This window comes from Aulostomus chinensis, chromosome 8 (assembly GCF_037954235.1).
Source record: "Aulostomus chinensis isolate RoL2024-O1b breed Wild chromosome 8, RoL_Achi_v1.0, whole genome shotgun sequence".
Lineage (NCBI taxonomy): Eukaryota > Metazoa > Chordata > Actinopteri > Syngnathiformes > Aulostomidae > Aulostomus > Aulostomus chinensis.
In genome coordinates this window covers 18882174-18902543 of record NC_141327.1, presented here as the reverse complement: position 1 = coordinate 18902543, position 20370 = coordinate 18882174, and the positions used below count along the sequence as shown (strand labels likewise).

The 20370-nt window shown below is 43.3% G+C and overlaps 3 protein-coding genes across 3 annotated transcripts; all 3 read right to left on the bottom strand.

Annotated features, from left to right (window-relative positions):
• Positions 1-2022: 2022 nt before the first annotated feature.
• Positions 2023-4283, bottom strand: LOC147257511 (D(1) dopamine receptor-like). The gene has a single exon (XM_086211486.1). It carries the CDS (start codon positions 4163-4165, stop codon positions 2840-2842), a length of 1326 nt encoding a protein of 441 aa, XP_086067612.1. The 5' UTR covers positions 4166-4283; the 3' UTR covers positions 2023-2839.
• A 3417-nt stretch (positions 4284-7700) lies between these two features.
• Positions 7701-9624, bottom strand: LOC147257510 (uncharacterized). The gene is made up of 2 exons (XM_086210205.1): positions 9580-9624; positions 7701-9505 (listed from the first exon to the last, which is right to left on the bottom strand). The coding sequence occupies exons 1-2, from the start codon at positions 9620-9622 to the stop codon at positions 7902-7904; spliced, it is 1647 nt and encodes a 548-aa protein (XP_086066331.1). The 5' UTR covers positions 9623-9624; the 3' UTR covers positions 7701-7901.
• A 2577-nt stretch (positions 9625-12201) lies between these two features.
• chrna9a (cholinergic receptor, nicotinic, alpha 9a) lies at positions 12202-18067 on the bottom strand. The gene is made up of 7 exons (XM_086210204.1): positions 17974-18067; positions 17657-17802; positions 16103-16257; positions 15748-15928; positions 14234-14585; positions 12931-13517; positions 12202-12387 (listed from the first exon to the last, which is right to left on the bottom strand). The coding sequence occupies exons 1-7, from the start codon at positions 18017-18019 to the stop codon at positions 12217-12219; spliced, it is 1638 nt and encodes a 545-aa protein (XP_086066330.1). The 5' UTR covers positions 18020-18067; the 3' UTR covers positions 12202-12216.
• Between the last annotated feature and the right edge of the window lie 2303 nt (positions 18068-20370).

Sequence of the window (20370 nt, the reverse complement as noted above, 5' to 3'; positions counted from 1 at the left end):
ACACTAAAACGCCGCTCAGGTAAACCCAAAGTATGTGGGGTCTTTTACATGGTAATCTCTGATATAGAAGGTGCTTCATTCTGCAGGAAAGTTGGGACTTTTCAGCTGATCAAAAAAACCAGGAGTTCAGATGTTGGTTGTCTGAGGAGACAGTGACTTCACCTGTTTTTGTGATCGTAACTTGAACTGAACCGAACCACGCGACTCTTATTTCTTCCAACGACGCGCTCCCGCTGGTGTAAGCTTGTGTCGTTGGGAGAGAATTACAGCATTTAGTCATCTTGAAACCGCTTTGTTTGCACTATCCAGCATGAAAGCTGCTGCTTGGATAAAAGTTGATTGATTAATTATTGATAGATGTCATGGCTTCAGTATTACTCAGAGACCCCAGCCAGCTCTTTCCTGACTAAGCCAGGCATGCACTGATTTCACTCAACCTCCAAAAGTGCACCTGTGTATGTTTGCATAAAGATTACGCTCTGTGGAGAAAGTCGCCCGTCCCGTCTCACTGACATGACTCGCGGATCAAAGGTCATACAAACACAGTGATGCAGTTGGTATTTGTCCCCTTTGGTATGCCGACTATTCTTACGGTGGGAGACGCCTTCGGACGACGTGTGTTTACGCTCCAAGCTCCGGCAAAAGCATCGAGGCTGCTCATGTGAATAAAAACAATTTCCCTCCCCTGAATGATCCGGATGAACTCAGACACAAACACGGAGTCTTGCTAATTCCCCTAACTGCAAAATGAAATTTTAAAATTAGGATTTTCACTGCATTGATCTAAAACATGTGCTAAATTAAAGGAATATTTCACCACTTGTGCTGGAATGTGTACATTTCCCTCAAACTGACCAGGCTTCAGGTTTTAGGTGGCGGCAGAAATCACTGCTGTGGGACAAGACAGGAAACTTTGCCAAAGACCCTCGCACACATTCCGTCACACTTGGACAAGGGGGGCAGGATGGATTTGACTGCAGTGTGTAAGTTCACGACTAGTCAGCACTAAATTCTACACAATGTTCCTTTAATGTGTGACCCTGCTATTTGCTTTATTCACATGACTTGGGGAAAATATTTGTGTCTTTCCAACCTTGTAGTCTCATTGTGCAAAAAAAGAAAAAGAAAAGGTGAATGGTGGTGGTGTTGGTGGTGGTGGGGGGGGGGGGTGTTTCCACCATTCTAGCTTTGTTTTTATACTATGCTAAGCTAACACTCACTTCAAACTTTTACAACTAAGGCGTTTTAGTGCTTCCATTGTCAGACAAGGGTGCAGATGAGGGTAAAAATTCAAACCTTTCCTTTCAGTGTTGCAGCAGTAAATGGACTGGATGGAATGGATTTTTACAGCGCATTTCCTCCTGCGCAGCGTTCAAAACCCTTTAGAGTGTTGACACACTGGTCACTAGTGGTGCTGCCTTGCAAGGTGCCAACCTGCTCATAATGGAAATATGAGCACCTGCAAATATCTCGGTAGCTCAGGGGTGACTCATAAAGTTCTTACGGGTTCCATTAAGGCTTGTGGCTGCGAGTAGTTCAAACACGCGTTTTCATATTTAACACCAACAAGGCAGTCTCATGAAACAAAAATGAAGAGTTGTGCGTCTGTAAGTTGCAGCGTACTTCCGTCTATATATATTTTTTGTAGTCCCAGATACTCCGTCAGATTTCCTGAATACACAGTTACACAATACTTTTTCACTTTTGTGTTTTTGCAGGTTGTCACCGTAAAATTCTTCTGTGTTTTCAGAGCATCTTTCACAGGAACAACCTTTACAAATTATTCATGTCCATTTCTTTTAGGGGGGCGGGGGTGGGGGGGCAGAAGTGCATCCGCCAAGATGCACAGCTGACTGGTGCTAATGTGACTGTGTTATATAATCCCATTTCTAGAGATTCAGAGAAATCCTGGTGACTCTCTCTCACCGTGATGGGGGGAGGGACACAAAACCACAGTACAACAGTGTCCTCACTGGTAATTCTAAACTGAAATGCTTTTATTGTGAAGGGTGAAGTGAATAATTTCATCTCTCAAACTGAGGAAATCACTTCAGAGATGTGATTTATTACAAAAAGCAAGTCATGTTGTCAGGTCTACACTAAACCTGAAGCTGGCTTTCACAAAACACGCTGGTGGAGGGTTGTAAAATGGGCCGTGAAGAAAAAAAAAACTTCAATTTTGGGGGCTGATTAGTCATAGCACCGCCTGGTGTGAACAGAAAATATTTTTGATTGTTTGTTTGTTTGTTTTTTACATTCTGATTTACTTTTTGCACTGTTCTCCTCAATTTGATCAGAAACCTCTTAAGAACTCGGTGATGTTTCCCTGTGAAGATAAAGGAAACTCATTTAAATAAACTTCATTTTGAGTCTTCTTTCATTTTTTTTAAACTTTATAACAGAAAAAATAGGCCCGATAATAAAATATTGTATACATCGCTCCTGTTTCGCTGGAAGGCAACATCACTTCCCTGACTCAGCTCCAAATTTGTTCCTGAAATGTACAGGTTGCCCTCATGTTCATTTTTGAAAGCCGTAAAATAACTAATTATTAATATATGACCAAAATGCTGCTGTTGATAAAAAACACAAAATGACAGCTCCTCCTAAAAGTTGAGCTTATTTTACATCATAACGTCCAGTACCAACAGTACAATGTTATGTTCATCCCTAGTCTGATTTTGTCCGAGTCCCCTGTTGGAGACATGAGGTCAAACTTGGAATCAGTCACAGTTTGCGAGGCCAAACTAGCGTGCCACGTGCGTCTGAGCCCCTCACACGGGGTCATCTGCGTCACCTATATGGGTCTCTGCGTCACCTATATGGGTCTCTGTGTCACCTATATGGGTATCTGCGTCAGTCTGTCCTTATCGTTGCTTTCCTGCGTGTCCACCGCCTGCTCAGAGGTTGTCCCCCTGTGACAAAACACAGTAACTGTGGTGCTCCCGCTGTCCTCGCTTCCCCGGGTGTTGACCGCACAAGAAATGTCCAGTTTAACGTTCATCGAGCTCTCCTGCTTCACGTGTCCGACCTCGTTGCTCGCCATCGCCGTCTCGGTCCAGCAGCGTCGTCCGCGGCAGCGCAACAGGCGCAGAAATGCGTCTCTGAAGTCCGCGTTGAACGCATAGATAACCGGGTTCAGGGATGAGTTGCTCCAGCCGATCCACACGAAAACATCGAAGGTTTTCTCGCTGACGCAGTAAGTGCCACGCCGGGTGCCCGGGGCCCCTGGTCCGGGACAGAAGGGCAGAGCGCAGTTGAGGACGAAGAAGGGCAGCCAGCAGCAGACAAACACACCCATGATGATGCTGAGAGTTTTCAGGACTTTCGTCTCTTTTCTGAAGGAGACTTTAAGCTCGCGGTGTGACTGATTGGCATCGGGGGTGTCAGAGTGACAGGAGTTGGCGCTGATGTTTGCACACAGGTGAGGAGTTGCAGCGTCCGAGCGGCAACTCTGCGCGCGCTCGGCCGCCCGCTCCAAGGAGGAGATGATTCGGATCTGCATCCGGGCTATCCGGTAGATGCGAGTGTATGTGACTATCATTATAGCAACTGGGATATAGAAGCTGATGAGGGATGAGGAAATGGCGTATGTGCGGCTCAGGTTGGAGTCACAGTTCTCGCTCCTACCGTGAAATGCCGGATCCTCCACGGCCGGGACGCTGACCTCCGCCCGGTGCCAGTTCAGCTGCACGGGAAGGAAGGAGATGACCATGGAGAGTGTCCAAGTAACCCCTATCATCACTGAGGCCACCTTCTTATTCATACTCCTCTCGTAGCTGAAGGGGCTGGAGATGGCCCAGTACCGGTCCACGCTAATCACGCACAGGTTGAGGATGGAGGCAGTGGAACACATGATGTCACAAGCCAGCCAGATCTCACAGAACCCTCCAAACGGCCAGAAACCGGCCACTTCAGCTACAGCTTTCCACGGCATCACCAGTACGGCGACCAGGAGGTCCGACAGAGCCAAAGATACGATGAAGATGTTGGTGACTTTGGCACGCAGGTGCCGAAAGCGACAAACGGCTGCGCACACCATAAAGTTGCCTAGAAGCGTCCAGATGATGAGCAGCGCCAGGACGCACCCAGTTAAAGTCCGGTACGCCGGTAACTGCTCCCGGCTACCAGCGCCTACCGGTGCCAAGCTGGTTGTGTTGTTCATAGTTTGGTTTTACGCACTAAAAGAAGAAGAACGGCCTCCACGCGCACCATCATAAGACGAAAACACAGGTGAAACGGAGCTGGAAGTGAAGCGCGCGTCCTGCCGCTGCCGGACTGAGGCGGTGGTGATGCTGCTCTGACCGCACAGCAGATTTACAGGGAACCACATGCACCACCAGCTGGCACCCACTGCTCATACACAGCTGAGTCTGAGGCTTCCCATCTCAGACAAGCAAACATCATTTTATCGATGTTGCATGATCTCGTCCATGTTGAGTCCGGTGTGAATTTGTCTCGTATTTTATTTTGTCCCAGCTGTGCTGAACTTAGGTGCAGCTAACAGTCCTCAGCACAACACCATGCTGTCAAAATCTTTAGGGTGATTACATTTTAATCAGGCTGGAAAAATAGTCCGAAGTGCATTGAAGCAACTTTTTGTGGGTGAAATAATTAACAACAAAAGCAGCAATAAATCCAGAGCATCTAAGATGTATTGATTTATCAACCACAGAGTTGAGGACACTAATGACATCAATGAAATGCTTCCCTTCACCTCCTTTTTTTTCCAAAAAAAAAACAATTGTTCTGACCGGATCTTGTTTATCCAATGTGACTCCTCTCCATTTCTGTGTATTTCTATAATTCCTGTGGCTTTTAAGATTACGTTTGTCGTGTTTAATGTAACAATAAACCAAACACGTGCAAAATTTGAGTACATTTAGCACTTAAACCTCTTGGCGTGTCCTCTTACTGCTCCGTGACCTTCTCTTTCACATCATCATATCCCCCAGAGGGTTCCAGCAGACATGTTTCAATCATGACCCCGGTCACAATGTAGGGGTCACAGTTGGCAGCAGGACGTCTGTCCTCCAAGCAGCCGCAGCAACTCTAACATTTCCCTGTCCTACTGTCTAAGTGATGTCAGGGAAGATGGAGGCTGTGCTGAGAGTGACACATTCCGATTGCTTCCTCGATGTGCCTGTGTTTACACGGGAAGCAGATGCCACCCTATTTCTCAATGGCATTTATTACTCTGCATGTTGTGTCGGTACTTCAAGAATTCCTCCATCCCTCCTCATCTCCTTGGTGCTGAAGTTGATGCAACAGCCTGATGTACCAGAATCTTTTCCTCGAAGGGTTCAGCGTCGATCAGGCAAAAACCCTAAACTCTTCACAAAGCATTTGGGGGAATTGGTTTATTTTCAGGCCTCTGAGCCAGCGAAACACAATGGGAAAAAAATCGATTCAAATTTGCCACAAACATCTAGTGGTACTTAGGAATGAATTTTAAAAAATGTAGAGGTCAAAGGTCATGTTCACCTCACATGACTATAATATCTCAGGAATGCCACAAGGAAATTTCTTCAGTTATAGTACAAGCAGTGCTCAAAGGAAAATAGAAACATACCATGTGACCAGAGGCAATAGGGTGAACTGTTACCTGCAGGCTCGCCGTTGCTGTCCAGGACCTCACACAACACCAGCTAACGAGGGTGTAGGTTGAGGATCTGGGAACATTCTAACTGGGATTAGAGTGATTTCAAACAACTTCTCATCTATTGACCAGACAGCATTCCACTCTGGGATATCTATCAGAGACGAATACAGTAGAAGTGAAAGTTTGTCGCAGAGACGTATGCTGACATTAAAAATGCTGCTTGAAGTTCTTCGTCTTCTTTACCTTTGATTCCAGCAGGCTCTTTTTCCAGAGTCCTGGTTTTACATGGCACGCTTTCTGGGGCATAGTGGATCCAAACATACGTCCCCTGGCACTCTTCCACTCTGTTAAGAGACAGACAGATGGTCTTGATCGTCCACTGAAGGAGGCTTTCAGTCACGAAGGACGTGATGATCTTCTCCAGACCCAAAGCACCTCACACCTGCTGCTGACTGTACAGCTCCCATATAAGTCGATAGAAAAGCAGACTATTCATGGAGAATGGGTTAATTCATCTGCCCGTCATATTAATTCCAGCCATACTTGATTAAGGTAAGTCCTGCCTTTCCCAGCATCATTACACCATAGAGGAGTCAACGCAGAGAGTTACCGGTAATTCATTTTACTCTAAAGGTGATCATCAAAGCCGCTCAATATATGACTCGTGCTTTGTTGACTTATTTTCAAAGAGAAATTTTCTCTTTATGAAGAAATTTGAAATTTTCCTCTCGAATGAACGAGCCCGAAATTTTGGGCAATAACTGTTAACATAGAAAAGAAAAAAAAACAACAAGAACAGAGTTTTATTATGTTGACTCTGGCCAAGATGTGCGTTCTCTAACTGACCTTCCTCCAGCAGGTCACACAAAAACTATCGGGTTAATGTTCGTGAAACTCAGTGGAGGGGGTAGCATGGAGCAGAGGAGAATATTTAGGAGGCAGACCTCATCCGTACTAAATATTGTATCCATAATAATAATCCTTAAACACTCCTCGTTTTGAAATCTTGATCGTTATTCACCTCAAATACAGGTGTTAACTTTGCCAGCCGTCACTGACTTAATTTATTTGTAAATTCGACAGTAAAATAGAGGCCAACTTTATTTTCACTGGTGTTTTATTCCTGGAAGAGTAGCGACTCTGAATTGGTGCCACAGATCTTCACACCAGCACAGACAACTTTTAAGGTGAAAGATGTTAACACCTTTTCCATACAGCCCACAGCAAATGTCGGCTGGAATAACTCACAAACCCCAGAAATATCTGTAGTGTAACTGTGAAAGTGCGCACCAGGGCTTAGATTCCGCCACCTCCCCTGACTTATTCTGGTCATTGTTTGGAAATTGTAAACCAGCAAGATCCAAAATGAGCAAACTCTGGGTTTCTCGTGTGATCAGGCAAATATGTTCCGCACACTCGTCCTCACATTTCAGACAGTACCAGTTTATGAGCACCAAAGATCTGGAATGTCACACTTTCCAATCACCAGTCAAAAGAAATCCACTCAAAGACAGTGTTTCATTTGTTTTTGGAATATCTCCAGGCTGAAAAGCTGCTTCAAATGACTTGAACGCAGTATTGATGGACCCATAATTAATTAATTATATTTCCTAAATTCTTGAATTAGGATATTCATTCAATTTGAACCAACCTAATACAGCTTATTGGATTGCCTCTACTCCAGCTAGTATTAGATAACACAGCACACAGTGAATTTAATACCCCCTCTCCCACAGCTCGCGTTCTCTCTCTCTCTCTCTCTCTTCCTCTCTCTCTCGCTCTCTCACTCACACACACACACACACACACACACACACACACACACACACACACACACACACACACACAAACAAAAGACCTGCCACTGAGGATCAGACTGTTTTTTGTTTTTTTTGGGCTGGAGTCACTACCAGCTAGCGTAGCTGGAGTTTGATCATTGGTGAGGAACGTAGAGAGCAGGACTCAAGCAACATTTGATCTTTATTACTTGTAACAGCGACTGGTTTAAACACAGATTTAGGCTGGATGATGGGGACAGAGACAGACAGTCAGTAGGCAGCGGGCGGGGACTCGATAATCAGATTATCTCCATCCCTTTTTTGAGAGTTGGTACTATTTTTATGCTTATAATTTAGGACACATTAGAATTATATCCATTTGTTGAATTTGACTTTTACATGGGTATTCATTTCTAACAGTGAGTTGAAGGATGAACGGTGATTATTTAGGAGAACGAGGTCATGTGGTTATTAAAGTTGAATGCATGTGCTTAAATGGAAAACTATCTATGGATGGTGTGTTACTGTATGCAGCAGGGAGCGCCGGCTTTCTCTAGCGCTATGTTCAGCCCCAGCAGTCCCATTTCCTGAACATATCCCATGACGGTTGTCAGTGTGCTGTGCTCCTCTGCAGACTTGTTGCTCAGCTCTGAACACCTCTCGTCACACTGCCTCTCCAGCGTGGAGCTCTCCTCACCACACCTCTCTCTCCCTGTCCTCAGGCTCTCCTCCAGCTGACTCTTGAGCTTCTCCTCTCTACTTTTATGTTGCTCGATCTTCATCTTGGTGAGATTTAGTTCCCGCTTGAGGGCTTCGCTTTGTCTTTTCTCTGCTCTTTGATTTTCCATCTGTATATCCCTCTCTCTCTGATTCTCTTCCCTCTCGCGTCTGAGCAGTGTGTCTATTTCCTTTTTCCTCTCTTCCTCCATCCTCCTTTGCTCCTCCAAACGCTGGGTGAGTTTATCCAACTCTTTTTGCAAAGTTTCCCTCTTCATTTCCTCCCTCTGCCTGATGGCCTGCTCCTTTTGTATTTGCTGAATTTCCCGCTCACGTTCTCTCCTTTCATGTTCCTGTCTGTCCTTTTGGATCTTTTCCTCCATTGATTTTCTCATTTTCTTCTCCTTATCAGCCTCCTCTTCCAGGATTTTAGTCACTGTTGCAAGTTTTTCTTGGAGAGCTTCCCTCCTCTCCTCCTCTTCTCTACGGATCTCCATCACTCTCACCATCTCTTGAATCCTCTTCTCTCTCTCCCGTTTGTTCATCTCCTCCATCCTCAGTCGAAAGGCCTCCTCACAATCTCTCGCCAGTTTCTCCTCTCTCACCTTCTCCTGCTCCTGTTTTTTCTTCAGCTCCTCTATCTCCTTCTTGCTTTTTTGCTGAATCACCTCCAGCTCTCTTTCATACTTCTCTTTGATCACAGCTTCCTGCTTCCTCTTGAGCTGCTCCTCCCTCTCATTCAGTAGCTTCATCTCCTCCTGCAACTCCTCAGCCAGATCCTCCTCTGCTTTCTGAAGCATCTTGATATTGTAGCAGGCTCCTCCATTACCCTGCATCACGCTGTCCACTAAGGCGAGCATCTCAGACACCTGCTCCTTGTTTCTAGTGCTGTGGTTGTTGAAGACACAGTACCTCCCTCCACATCCAGCCACCAGATCAGCCAGGTTCTTGCACCCATCTATCAGAAAGTTCCTCACGGATGCCCCCTCCTCCAAACAGTCCCCGTGGGTGAAGACCACAACAGAGAAGCTCAAAGCATGAGAGCCCATTGCCTGTTTGATCTGTCGCACTGCCTCCCTCTCCTCCTGAGTGAACCTAGTGATCTGAATAACAAGAAGGAAGGCATGGGGCCCTGGATACAAGAGGCTAACACTCCTCCTTAACTCCCTCTGCACCTCCTGGGGAGTCAAATGAGTGTCCAGGATTCCAGGAGTGTCCAGGACTGTCAGGTGTCGACCACGGCACTCTCCACAGGCCCTGCGGGACCGCTGGGTAACCGAGGAACTGCTGACCTTTGAGTCAAAGACTTTACGACCCAAGATCGAGTTTGCGGTGGAGCTTTTCCCGCTGCCAGTCTTCCCAAGGAGAACCAGCCTCGTCTCAGAGGAGGAGGACAAGGCCTTCTTGCCTGAAGAGATGAAATAAAGGACACTGAGTTGTGTTCAGTTAATGAAGAAAGAAGACAAACAAATCCAGACTTACCTGGAAAGGTAATAGAGGACAGCTGCTTGCTAATAGATGACATGTTGTTACTCCTTCTGCTGAGAATTTGCGAGCTGCCTCTATAAAAGGATGTGGGTGGGCGTGACTCCTCAGTGACATGTCAAACCCCTCTGACCTCTAGCCATTGTCATCACCAGGATTCGAATATCAGTCTTGAAAAGCCCAATTGTCTGTCTCTGAGGCAGTAAAGCCAACAGGTCTTATCTCAGACTAAACACGCTCCTCTATAGACGGCCATGGTCCACCTGAGGCTTGGAGACGGGGGGCCGGGGGGCGGTTGCATCATGAATTGCTCCGGATCAATACGATTAAAGTCTAGTGACTTGATTGTCACGTCTCAGTCCTGTAAACGAGCTTTTACCAGGGATCAATAAATGCTCCCGGCTCCAGCAAAGTTTCATAAAAATGACAGAAAAAACGCTGACCATGTTTTATTTGCTGCCTCTGCAACGTTCAAATAAGGATTCAAACTGTATTTACTACCACATGGTGTGTATTTGTTTACATGCCCCAGCAGATGGAGGCAGAGCGACGCCATTCTCAAGTCTGACAGGTTACTGACGGTTTTTTTATCACTTTGTGGCCTCAAGGCTGCGGTCTGCTGACAACACTTATCTATCAACACCAACATAAGGAAGCGGGAGTCAGTTCCTCTTTGGTTATTGATTGTGTAGCTTATTATCTTAAATGTTTTTCAGTTTATTTAGATATGGCAGGAAGACATATTCTGCTATTCAAGGAGGATAAATGTCCATACATTTTTCTGGAAACAGTAATTGTATTTTCTAAGCTTGTATTATGAGGAATTACTGTTTATTTGGTGGCATCATCCCATCATCATACAGCAGATTATCTGAACATAATTTCAGATTTAAGGCACCAGAACCTATTCGTGATTTATGAAGAAGCTGTAAATTGTTTTGATCTGGGAATCTTAATATCTGAGTCGTCTTACTGTCCATTTCATTTTCCTGTGTAGTAAAGCAGGGAACTTAAAAGGATGTTAGGTTCTAATGTTGATCATATTTAATATGCACTCAAATATATTTTGTTAAACTCCCTCCCTGTGTCTTTATAAGCATTTCTTTGGCACTTATGCATGTTTGTGCTCTGATAATTCTCAACTCTTCTCTTTTCTCTTTTTTTACAGCATCAAAATCTATATTGACTGCACAATCATATTCTTAAAGTTGGCCAACCAGCCTGCATGTCACTGACTCCATGACTGCGGAATCTGCCCTCTGGATGGCAACTAAGGCAAGCTAACTCACTAGCAGGCCCTGTTACATCCTTAAGTTGTTCATATTTTTCTCAATGAGAGTTTATGTGACACAAATAAGTTCATACGTTTTGAAAATCCTTCAAAACATTCAGCTACATCTCCTTCCTTCCAGTGAAGGATTTCTAAATATATCTGCACTGCTATTAATACTGGATAAGAGTTCATGTTGCTAAGCAGGTCAGGATTGTACGCCTGGAGAAACCAGTGATCCAGAGAGAATGTAGCAGTCACATGGGATTTTAAGTGCAAAAATACAAGAATTAAGAGTTCTGGAGGATAAATAGGAATTGAAGCTCATGTCAGATTTGTATAACAAACTGATTTAACAGGGATACAAATAAGGAGTCAGGCAGTAAACATACAATGTACATTGTTCTGATGAATAAAAGCATATCAGTCTCTGTTAGAGTTCATCATAACCTTGCTTTTAATACTTTAAATTATATTAGATGCTTCAAAAGTTCAGTTAATTTTGTTCTGTACTGTCTGAAACTCAACGTTGTTAATTGTTGTTTTACCTGTCCAAAACAGACATCTATTAATTTTTTTAAAAAGCCTGTAAAACCTGTATTTTTTAAGAAAAATAAAATAAAATATCTGATCATGAGGTGTCAGGTATCGTTACAGGAACGACGACAAAAGATTTGCAAGTACATCCAACCTTCATTTACAGGAGGTAGCTCTTAAGATGTGGACTAAAAACTGTGGAACATTAGTCAAATTAGAAAAATGAACCTTCATCCTCCATCACAAAGTCTCATTTTCAAGTCTTCATAGCTTATATAATCCCTTCTCTGACGATAACCTGGCTTTAATATCCAGTCTTTGTGCTCCTCTGACGTGAACGATGGGTAAAAGAGCACCAGAGTCCATGAACTTTGGCCTCTTTCTGCTTCTTTCATGAGTATTTGAGGTTTTCCTTGTTACTGACTCTGGAAAAACCACGTCATCCGGTTGCTTAAGATGTAATATAAGTAATGCCCTGCCGATAGCTGGCTGTTAGCTCATCAATAATGGATGGTCCACGCATGTTTAAGCCTAGATTGTCTTACCGCTCCACTGCTTTGTCACACATGCAAGCACACCTGACATTAACTAACTAAGAGGCTTTGATGAGTTCCCTTGTGTTGAAATATTAGGATGCAGTGACCCTCTTCTTTATGTCACAAACAAAACACAACAATGAACCAAAGAAAACACTCACACACATATACGCACACACACACACACACACACACACACACAGAGCACGATACTGACGTATAAAGTATCTTTACAGTCAAAACAGTTTTGGTCCAGCAATGATGAAGAACGTGTTAGAGTGGTGGTGGCCGTCAGGATGCCTTGGCGATAATGAGGATGCTCATGAGGAAGACCATGATGAAGAAGATCCACATGAAAAATCTATCCATCACCTTGGCAACCTTCTTCCACTCGGCCGCCTTGATGCAAGTGGCTCTCTGCTCGCGGAAGCAGTTAGCGATGTACTGGATGTTCTTCACCACCTGCAGGAGTGACAGACTGATGATGAAGTTTGAAGCTTAAGGCTTTACTTTGGCCTAAAAAGTGTATTTCAAGTACACACAAATAAACTAACAAAGGTATTTTTCACCTTTGCATCACTTCTTTGTGACTCCAGGATGCAGAAAGAATCAGTAACCATCTACAAACAACACCAAAATGGTCCAAAAATGTCTATCCAAGCACATCATTTCATATAATCCATATATTTGTTGATCCATCCATATGTTCAGCTCTAGTTTGTTCATTATTTATTCAAATCAAAGTGTTTTACAACAGTTTGGTTGTTGTTTGTTGTTGGTGGCTAAAGGGTAAGCTAGATGTACATGGCTGGCTCTTTCAGCATTCTGGAGTCACAAATAAGTGATGCAGCAGTGGAAAAAGTCTTGGGGGCACTTATTTGTAAGTACTTGAAAGGCAAAATACACTCTGTTAATTCTTCAATGAAAGAGACTCAGGCAAACACAATGCTGAGGTTAACCGTTAGTGCTCAGATAGAGAGGTAAAGTGACTACAAAGAGAAACACCTGATTGTGTTGCAGGCAGGGGCAGGCTGGGACCTGATGTTTCTCTGAGGGATACAGGAGCTGCTCTTTGAGCCCTCCGTTCAAGTGCTGCAGGTTTGATGGATGCGGAGGAGCCTGGTAATCCAGATCATCCCGTCTGATGAGGTGGTAGCGCTCTCGCTTCCCCTCACCCCTCTCCAGTCTGGAGGCAAGGTTGTTGTGGTTGTTGTAGTGGTGATTCCTACCGTTAGCGTTCCCGTTTGCCTGCCTTTTGTGATGTTGTTTGTGATGATGCACGCTGTGGCCATTGCTGTACTTGTACATGTCACTGTCATGATGGTAGATGTCGTCATGGTAGGGGTCATCAGGGTAGCTCCTTTCACTCATGGGTTCCTCGGGGTACAGCGGTGTGGTCTCACTCTCCGAGCTGGTGCAATTCTCTCCCACCTCGTAAACAAATAAGATTTTGGACATGTAGTCTATGATGAGCACTTTGGCCCAGTGAGGGACCGGCTTAGCCTCAGCACCACAGAAATGAATGTTCATGATGAAGATGGTGAGAGAGGTGGAGGCTGTGATCATCGTCATGGTGGCAATATAGTACTTCCCTAGAGGAGAAGAGGAGTAAAGACTGTGGTGACAAAGGGAAATGCACAACAAGCATAAACAGGGGCCATAACTGACAGTTAATTCCCTCATTTCATCATTTGGAAAGTTATTCTGACTGCTAAATATCTTGGTGCGCAGATATTGATGGGTTTAGATTTTTTTTTACATTTTCTCAAAGGCATGAAAAAGAAGGAATGAATTGACTATACTGAATAAAAGTCACCATTTTAGTCATTTTCAATGTGTTTTGACAGTAACTCAAAAAAAATTGTTCTCTGCGCTCAATGATATTCATCTCAAGTTTTGCCTAAAAAATTTATAATTTAAATATCCCATTTAGCATGTCTTTGCAATTCATCCTCCATGCTGGCTGTGTGTGTGTAACAATAATTCACTCAAGTGTGAATGAAAAGGAAAATGATCTCATGAGGAAGCGCATTCATTTTATCATGTAAAGAAAGTCATGGATTACAGTCATGCTAAATGATCTCCTATTTTAAGGCAAAATATTTGACTTAACCTTTCAGGTTTTTGATTTTCTCTGTCATTGTTTTGAGTGGAAAAGTCAAAGTTTCGACTAAGTAGCTCATAATCTTGATTTTCAGCTGAACTGATCATGAACATTGCATCATTCATTTCCTTCTTTTTCCCAGGGGAAATGGTTGTACTAGTTCAAGAACTGAAGGAAGAACTGAAATCTTTAAATAAATCGAACCTATATAGGGCATGCTCTCTGCAGGAGGCATGCTCTCAGCTACCAGCAACTGGAAGACAGTGAGCGCCAGCAGCACCGTAACCCCCAAAGAAACCTTCTCCCCAGAGTCAGCCGGCAAGTAGAACCCCAGCGGCGCCAGGAAGGAGATGAGGAAGCAAGGCAGGAGCAGGTTGAAGATGTAAAAGGAGGAGCGGCGCTTCAGGAGCAGGGTGTAGGTGATTTCCGTGTAGGGGTCAGAGCAGCAGCCGTACATCCGAACGTTCCTCACTGCTGGCATGCCATGGCACTCCCACTCCACGTTCTCCACGAAGTCTGACAGGTCGCCCGTTTCCATCTCCAGGCTGATGTCCACCTGCGCATGGACACATGCTGATAAAAGACTTTTTATATCTCATTTTCATTACAAACTGGTCAGTTTGCAAGAGTCAGAGGACCTGGATCCACTTCCATAACACGGAAAGAGAAGGTTGTTATACGCTCTGCATTGATGAGGACCGTCACAGATAAACAGACCAAACCCACATATGAAGAGAACTCCAACTGCCCAAAATCCAAGGGGACTTTTTGTACTTAAAAAGTCAAATAAAGAGTAAAGAAAACACCTTTCCTTTGACTCTCAAAGCTTCTGACATCTGCCTGAAGGTAAAAACATCATTTATGGCACATTTGTGCTATTTAGGAATACTCAACAGTGTTCCTTGGTGACTGCACAGCTTGATACACTAGGTGTTAAGACGTGGAAGGTGGTAGAGCTATAAGGTGTTTTGACTTCTCTTGTTAATGTATTGGACGACTTCTCCTGGAAGTGTGTGGAATGGATGAAACAGTCACGAAACGCTCAGAGCATGCAGGTAGAAGATCTACATGCTCAAAAACTACCTATAAAATATCTAAAAGAACTGGATCACGATGTGAAAGTGTTTCTGACAAACATTTACTAATCTCATATTTTTGTTTCATCATGGCCACCAGTGGTCAAGGTGCATGATCTCATCCTTAAAAGCAGCACAGAGATTTCAGTCATGCGTCTGCTGATCATGTTTCCATCAGTTATAAACACACTGCTATTGTGAGAACCAACAATCTGCGAGCAGATATTTGTACACTGCTTGTACTGAGGATGCAGTTGGAGTGATTTTTCGGATTATGTAACACTTGAGAAAACTTCACTATCCTTATATGAAGCAGTTTTATAGCTGTTTTTTTTTTGTTTTTTTTTTACTGATTCACTGATGATAAAATACCAAATTATAGTTGTATGCCTCCTCAAAGTGTGTCCATCAGCAACCTTTACTTTTGACCACCAGCTTTTTTTCAGGTCATTCTATGAGTATTTGATCTCTATTCGAAGGAATTTCTTCTTTGCGCTCCTGAGATATCGACAGTGACTTTGACCTTTGGCCTTAAAGAATATTGTCAGCTCCTCCCTGACCCAAAGGACATTTGAGCCCAATTTGTCATATCTAATTCTTTATAATACAAAATGATTGATCCTACCACCGGTTAATACTCACTTGGTTTCCGTTGTAGGTCCAGGAGCCAAAGGTGAGGTTACACTGCTGCCAGTCGAAGGGGAAGTAGGACACATCCACCACACATGTGCTCTTTGTGATGGCTGGTGAGTCCCAGACGATCTCCCCATTGTACCGCAGCTTCACATTGGTGCTAGAGGGACCCGACGATTCCTCGTCTGCTCTAATCAAACAGAGGGCAAGACTACATGTCAACGCATGATGTTGTTCTCCCTGGGGTGAGAAACTTATATATATTAAAAAAAAAAACACTTCTTAATCTTTTCATTGATTTTTCTTAATGCTTCAGTCTTTACTGCCTGTTTTAAGTTTGTTTAATCTGCCTCTTGTTACCAACTTGTTGTAGAGGACGATGTCAGGCTTCCAAACAAGGTCACTGGGGATGTTGATCATCTCCAGGTCATTGTAGTCCTCCTTGTTCCACTTCAGATAGGCATCGTGCCATACCTGCCTGATCCACAGGTATGTGGTTAGCACCTGGTTACGCTCGTCCTAAACAGACAGAGAGAGAGAGAGAGAGGGAGAGAGAGAGAGGACTGCCATCATGTCTCTAAGTGGTGTGAATGAAACTTGCCGGTGGTTCCTGTCTCTCATTGTGACCTCTAGTGGTCTCAGCAGGAACTGAGGATTAAAGGCAGCCCTGGTACGCGGCACGTTATGATCATGACTGGAAGCCACACATTTGTCCTGCAGCTCCTTGAGCAAAATAAATGAACACGATTCAGTTGAAGCGATTGCAGAGCATTACTCACTAAGCCTCCGACAACCACCTAAGTGCCTTCTGACTCCTAGGCATTAAGTGGGGGGAATTTTCCCAGGTCTCTTGACTCTCTTACACTTCGAGAATCAGCTAAAATAGCAGTATTCAACTTCTCAAGTTCTTCACTGGTCAAGTGGCCCCTGACCACGCATAAGAAATTCCCTGAAGGAATCCTATTTTTTCTTTAAGTTTTTTAACACTTTTACCATTAACTATTATTTGGTTTTGTAAAAGGTGTTCCCACTCATTCTTAGAAACCAGGAAGCCATTTTGCAGGTTTTGGTGGAATGTACTTGAAGGATGAATTGCATTATTGTCCATAAAGTAAACAATCGCAACCTTGTCTCACCAAACATAACAGTTGCCTAAAACCCCCTCCATAGTTAAGTTTGAAAGACTTATTGACATTGCAATACGTGTGTGTGTGTGTGCGCGCGCGCGCGCGTGCGTGTGTGTGTGTGTGTGTGTGTGTGAGTGTGTGTGTGTGTGTGTGTGCGCGTGTGCGTGCGTGTGAGAGAGATTTTTCTTTTTTTATAAATTGGTAAACTTGGAGACCACAAATCAAGAGCCTTTCAAGATATACTCAACTGGGGCTGTCCCTTATCATAAGAGGCAAATCAAAGCTAATTACAAAAAAACATAGTGACAAATGAGGTCAAATTAAATATATTTTTCTTGTCATATCTTCAGGCCTCATGTACATGAAACTCCAAAAAAATACAATTTATGCACACTTGTATCAAACATCTCCTTCTAATAAAATGCTGGAAAAAGCTGATTGCAGTATTGTCGACCAGAATGGAGAATTTCAAAGGAACATAGGGAGCATTTAACTAAAACATCAATTATGTCTTTTGCACTATGAGGAATATTTCAATCTTCACTTTAGCCTTTCAGACAGGAAGCACAGCCTGATGATTATTTGCAAATCTTTCCCTACAACTGTTTGATACTTGTACAATCACCAAGGCTTGCAAAGACTTCACTGTTACAAGAGTGAGGAGTTACAAATCTGTCAGGCTTTGCCTCCTGTCTATAAGACCACACTGAGGGTTTCAAAAGTCCAGCAGCACGTCGTGAATGAGGTCCATTGTTGTATTGTACATCCCAGTCTGGCTCCTGTCTACTCACCATATCTTTGATCTGTGACAGGGTGATCTGCAGAGAGACGTTCAGGGCATCGTCTGTGTCCTCTACAGGTCTCAGGGCATTGGAGTAGTCCTCCATCAGGTCAGTCAGAAGTTTGCGGGCATACTGACCCCCAGCACCATGGGACACTGAAGAAATGACACGTGAAACAGAAGAAAGTCAGGATCAGTGGGAGTTTAATAGAAAAAAAATGCTTGTGTGTGTGTGTGTGTGTGTGTGTGTGTGTGTGTGTGTGTGTGTGTGTGTGTGTGTGTGCGCATGCATCAGTATACATCAGAAAGATTCAAAGTAGAACTGACCTTGCACCACAATGCTGATCCAAACCATCAGCGCTGCCTTCTTCATTTTCAAGCACACATAACCTGATGGATCAATTATTCAGCAAAGCGGTCGTTGAGACAGCCCAGGTCCACATCAGGAGCGTCAGCCGGTTCTGATCTCCATCGTCTTCCGCTGATGAAGAGTGAGATGAGACCGCACTGAAAATGCTCCAAATCTTACATCCTGTCAGAAGCTCTGAATGCTTCACTAGCTGTTAGTCGCAGTTTGTCTGTCTGTCTTCTGCGTGCTTGTGTGTGTGTGTGTGTGTGTATGTGTGTGTGTGATATCCCCAGGTCCTGTTCCACAGCAAACACACACACACACACACACACACACACTGCAGTATCATATAGCACACGTGCACTGGGTGAAATGTGATGCCTGCAGCCTTGTCCACTTGTGTACATGACCACGACGAGCTGTACAACACACACACACACACAGACATACACACACCCAAACACACAGCCACACACATACAGACAAACACACACACACAAAGACATACACACACCCAAACACACAGCCACACACATACAGACAAACACACACACACACACACACACACATACACACAAAAGCTAAACCTGAATGTCTTACACTTCTAAAGACAGGTGTCGGTCACACACGCAGGAGCACTTTCTTGTTCTTTGGTGAGGTCATGCAAGATTAACACACTCACACACAAACAAGCACACATGCACACATCCATGTTAGCAAGCATGTGACACATGTCATATACACCACAGGCAATGAACTAGACACTGATCCAAGGTCAGATTTCATCTGCTCCATAGGAATATTTAACAAAAGTAAAGATGGACATGGACGGTGGACGAGTGATGAGAGGAGACTTGTTGCTGGAGTCGTGATGACATTTTTAGCATTTAGAAAATCAATATTTGAGGTTTTTGGAACTTTACAATGACGGTATTTTATATTACAAAAGTCCCCACATAATCACCACTGTCGCTGTAATGGATTTCACTTGATAGTCAGTGTCTTGTTTAAAACCACACGGGCCACTGGTTATTTATAGTTTATAGTTTGTCTTATTTATTTTCACTATACTTCATTATGTATACTACTATGTATAGCATCTGTTTATTTTCATTGGATTCATCATGTTTTATTGAACCCTGTTTTCTGAGATTATATTTTAATTTAAATTGTGCTATGACAGAGAAAAATAAAGCTAAAATGATATCTGTATGTCCATTCTACAACTACTACTACTACTACTACTACTACTACTACTACTACTACTTCTACTTCTACTACTATTACTACTACTACTACTACTAATAATAACAAACATAATTGGGGCCTGAGCCCCTAATAAATGTGTCCCTGCTAGCTCACAAACATTATAGTTTGCATTTAATATACGTATAAGAAGTAGAGTAAAAATGAGCCAGTGACAAAAAATGGTTCCTGAAAACTCAAAGAGCTGTGGGGATGATGGAGACTACACAGTCAGACTTGCTGGGGGTGCGGGTACCTGCCGTCTGACAACCTTGATCATGTCTGTTGTGTCCTCTCTGTCTGCTGTGTCCATTTGTGATTACATCCCATCTGATCACAGTCTTAAAACACCTCTCCCATTGATCATGGCCTGTTTAACCCACTTTTTGATCACAGACGTTGACGCTGTGCTTTGAGTCAGCTCACCGGCTCAGACCCTCTCTGTGACAGTCAGATCAGCTTCATTGGTTTCCTTTATCGGGCGCAGACGTCTTGAATCTCCTATCAGATTCAAATTGGCTGCTGAAACCATAAATGTGTCTCAGCCTGGGTTTGTTTTTCACAGAGGCTCATGTGATATTTTCAAAAAATGTATCAAAATGTTGAAAATGAGACAAATCCGTAATGGAAATCGTCATATCTATCTGGAAATATCTCAAAATCTTGTACAAATACGACAATTTTTTTTTCCAAATGAGATCAAAATTCTAAAGGTTCTTGCTTTGCCCATGGCTCACCCCTTCATCAATACTTAAAAAAGTTGTTTTTTAGTTGTTTTTTTTTGTTACAAATATCACAGAATTTTGTTAACTCGTGTTGGATTACTCAATAAATTTGAGGCAGGCAAGTGCTTACAAAGATAGGATAAGATAGAATATATTTGTGTGCATGTCTGCAGTTTTATTAAATGTTGATATGGAAAGAAGGCTCATTATTTTGAAAAATGTCCTTTAAGACTAACGGTTTGAAACATCGCTAATGTATGCCAAGAAGGACTCTACTTTTTGTAAAAACTGTAAAGGTATTGGTGAATAACAAACATTGTATACATACCATCTGACAACTCCTGATCAATATCAATCAATTTTATACGGTGAAACCCTTCTCAAAGATGAGAAAAGGTCAATGTG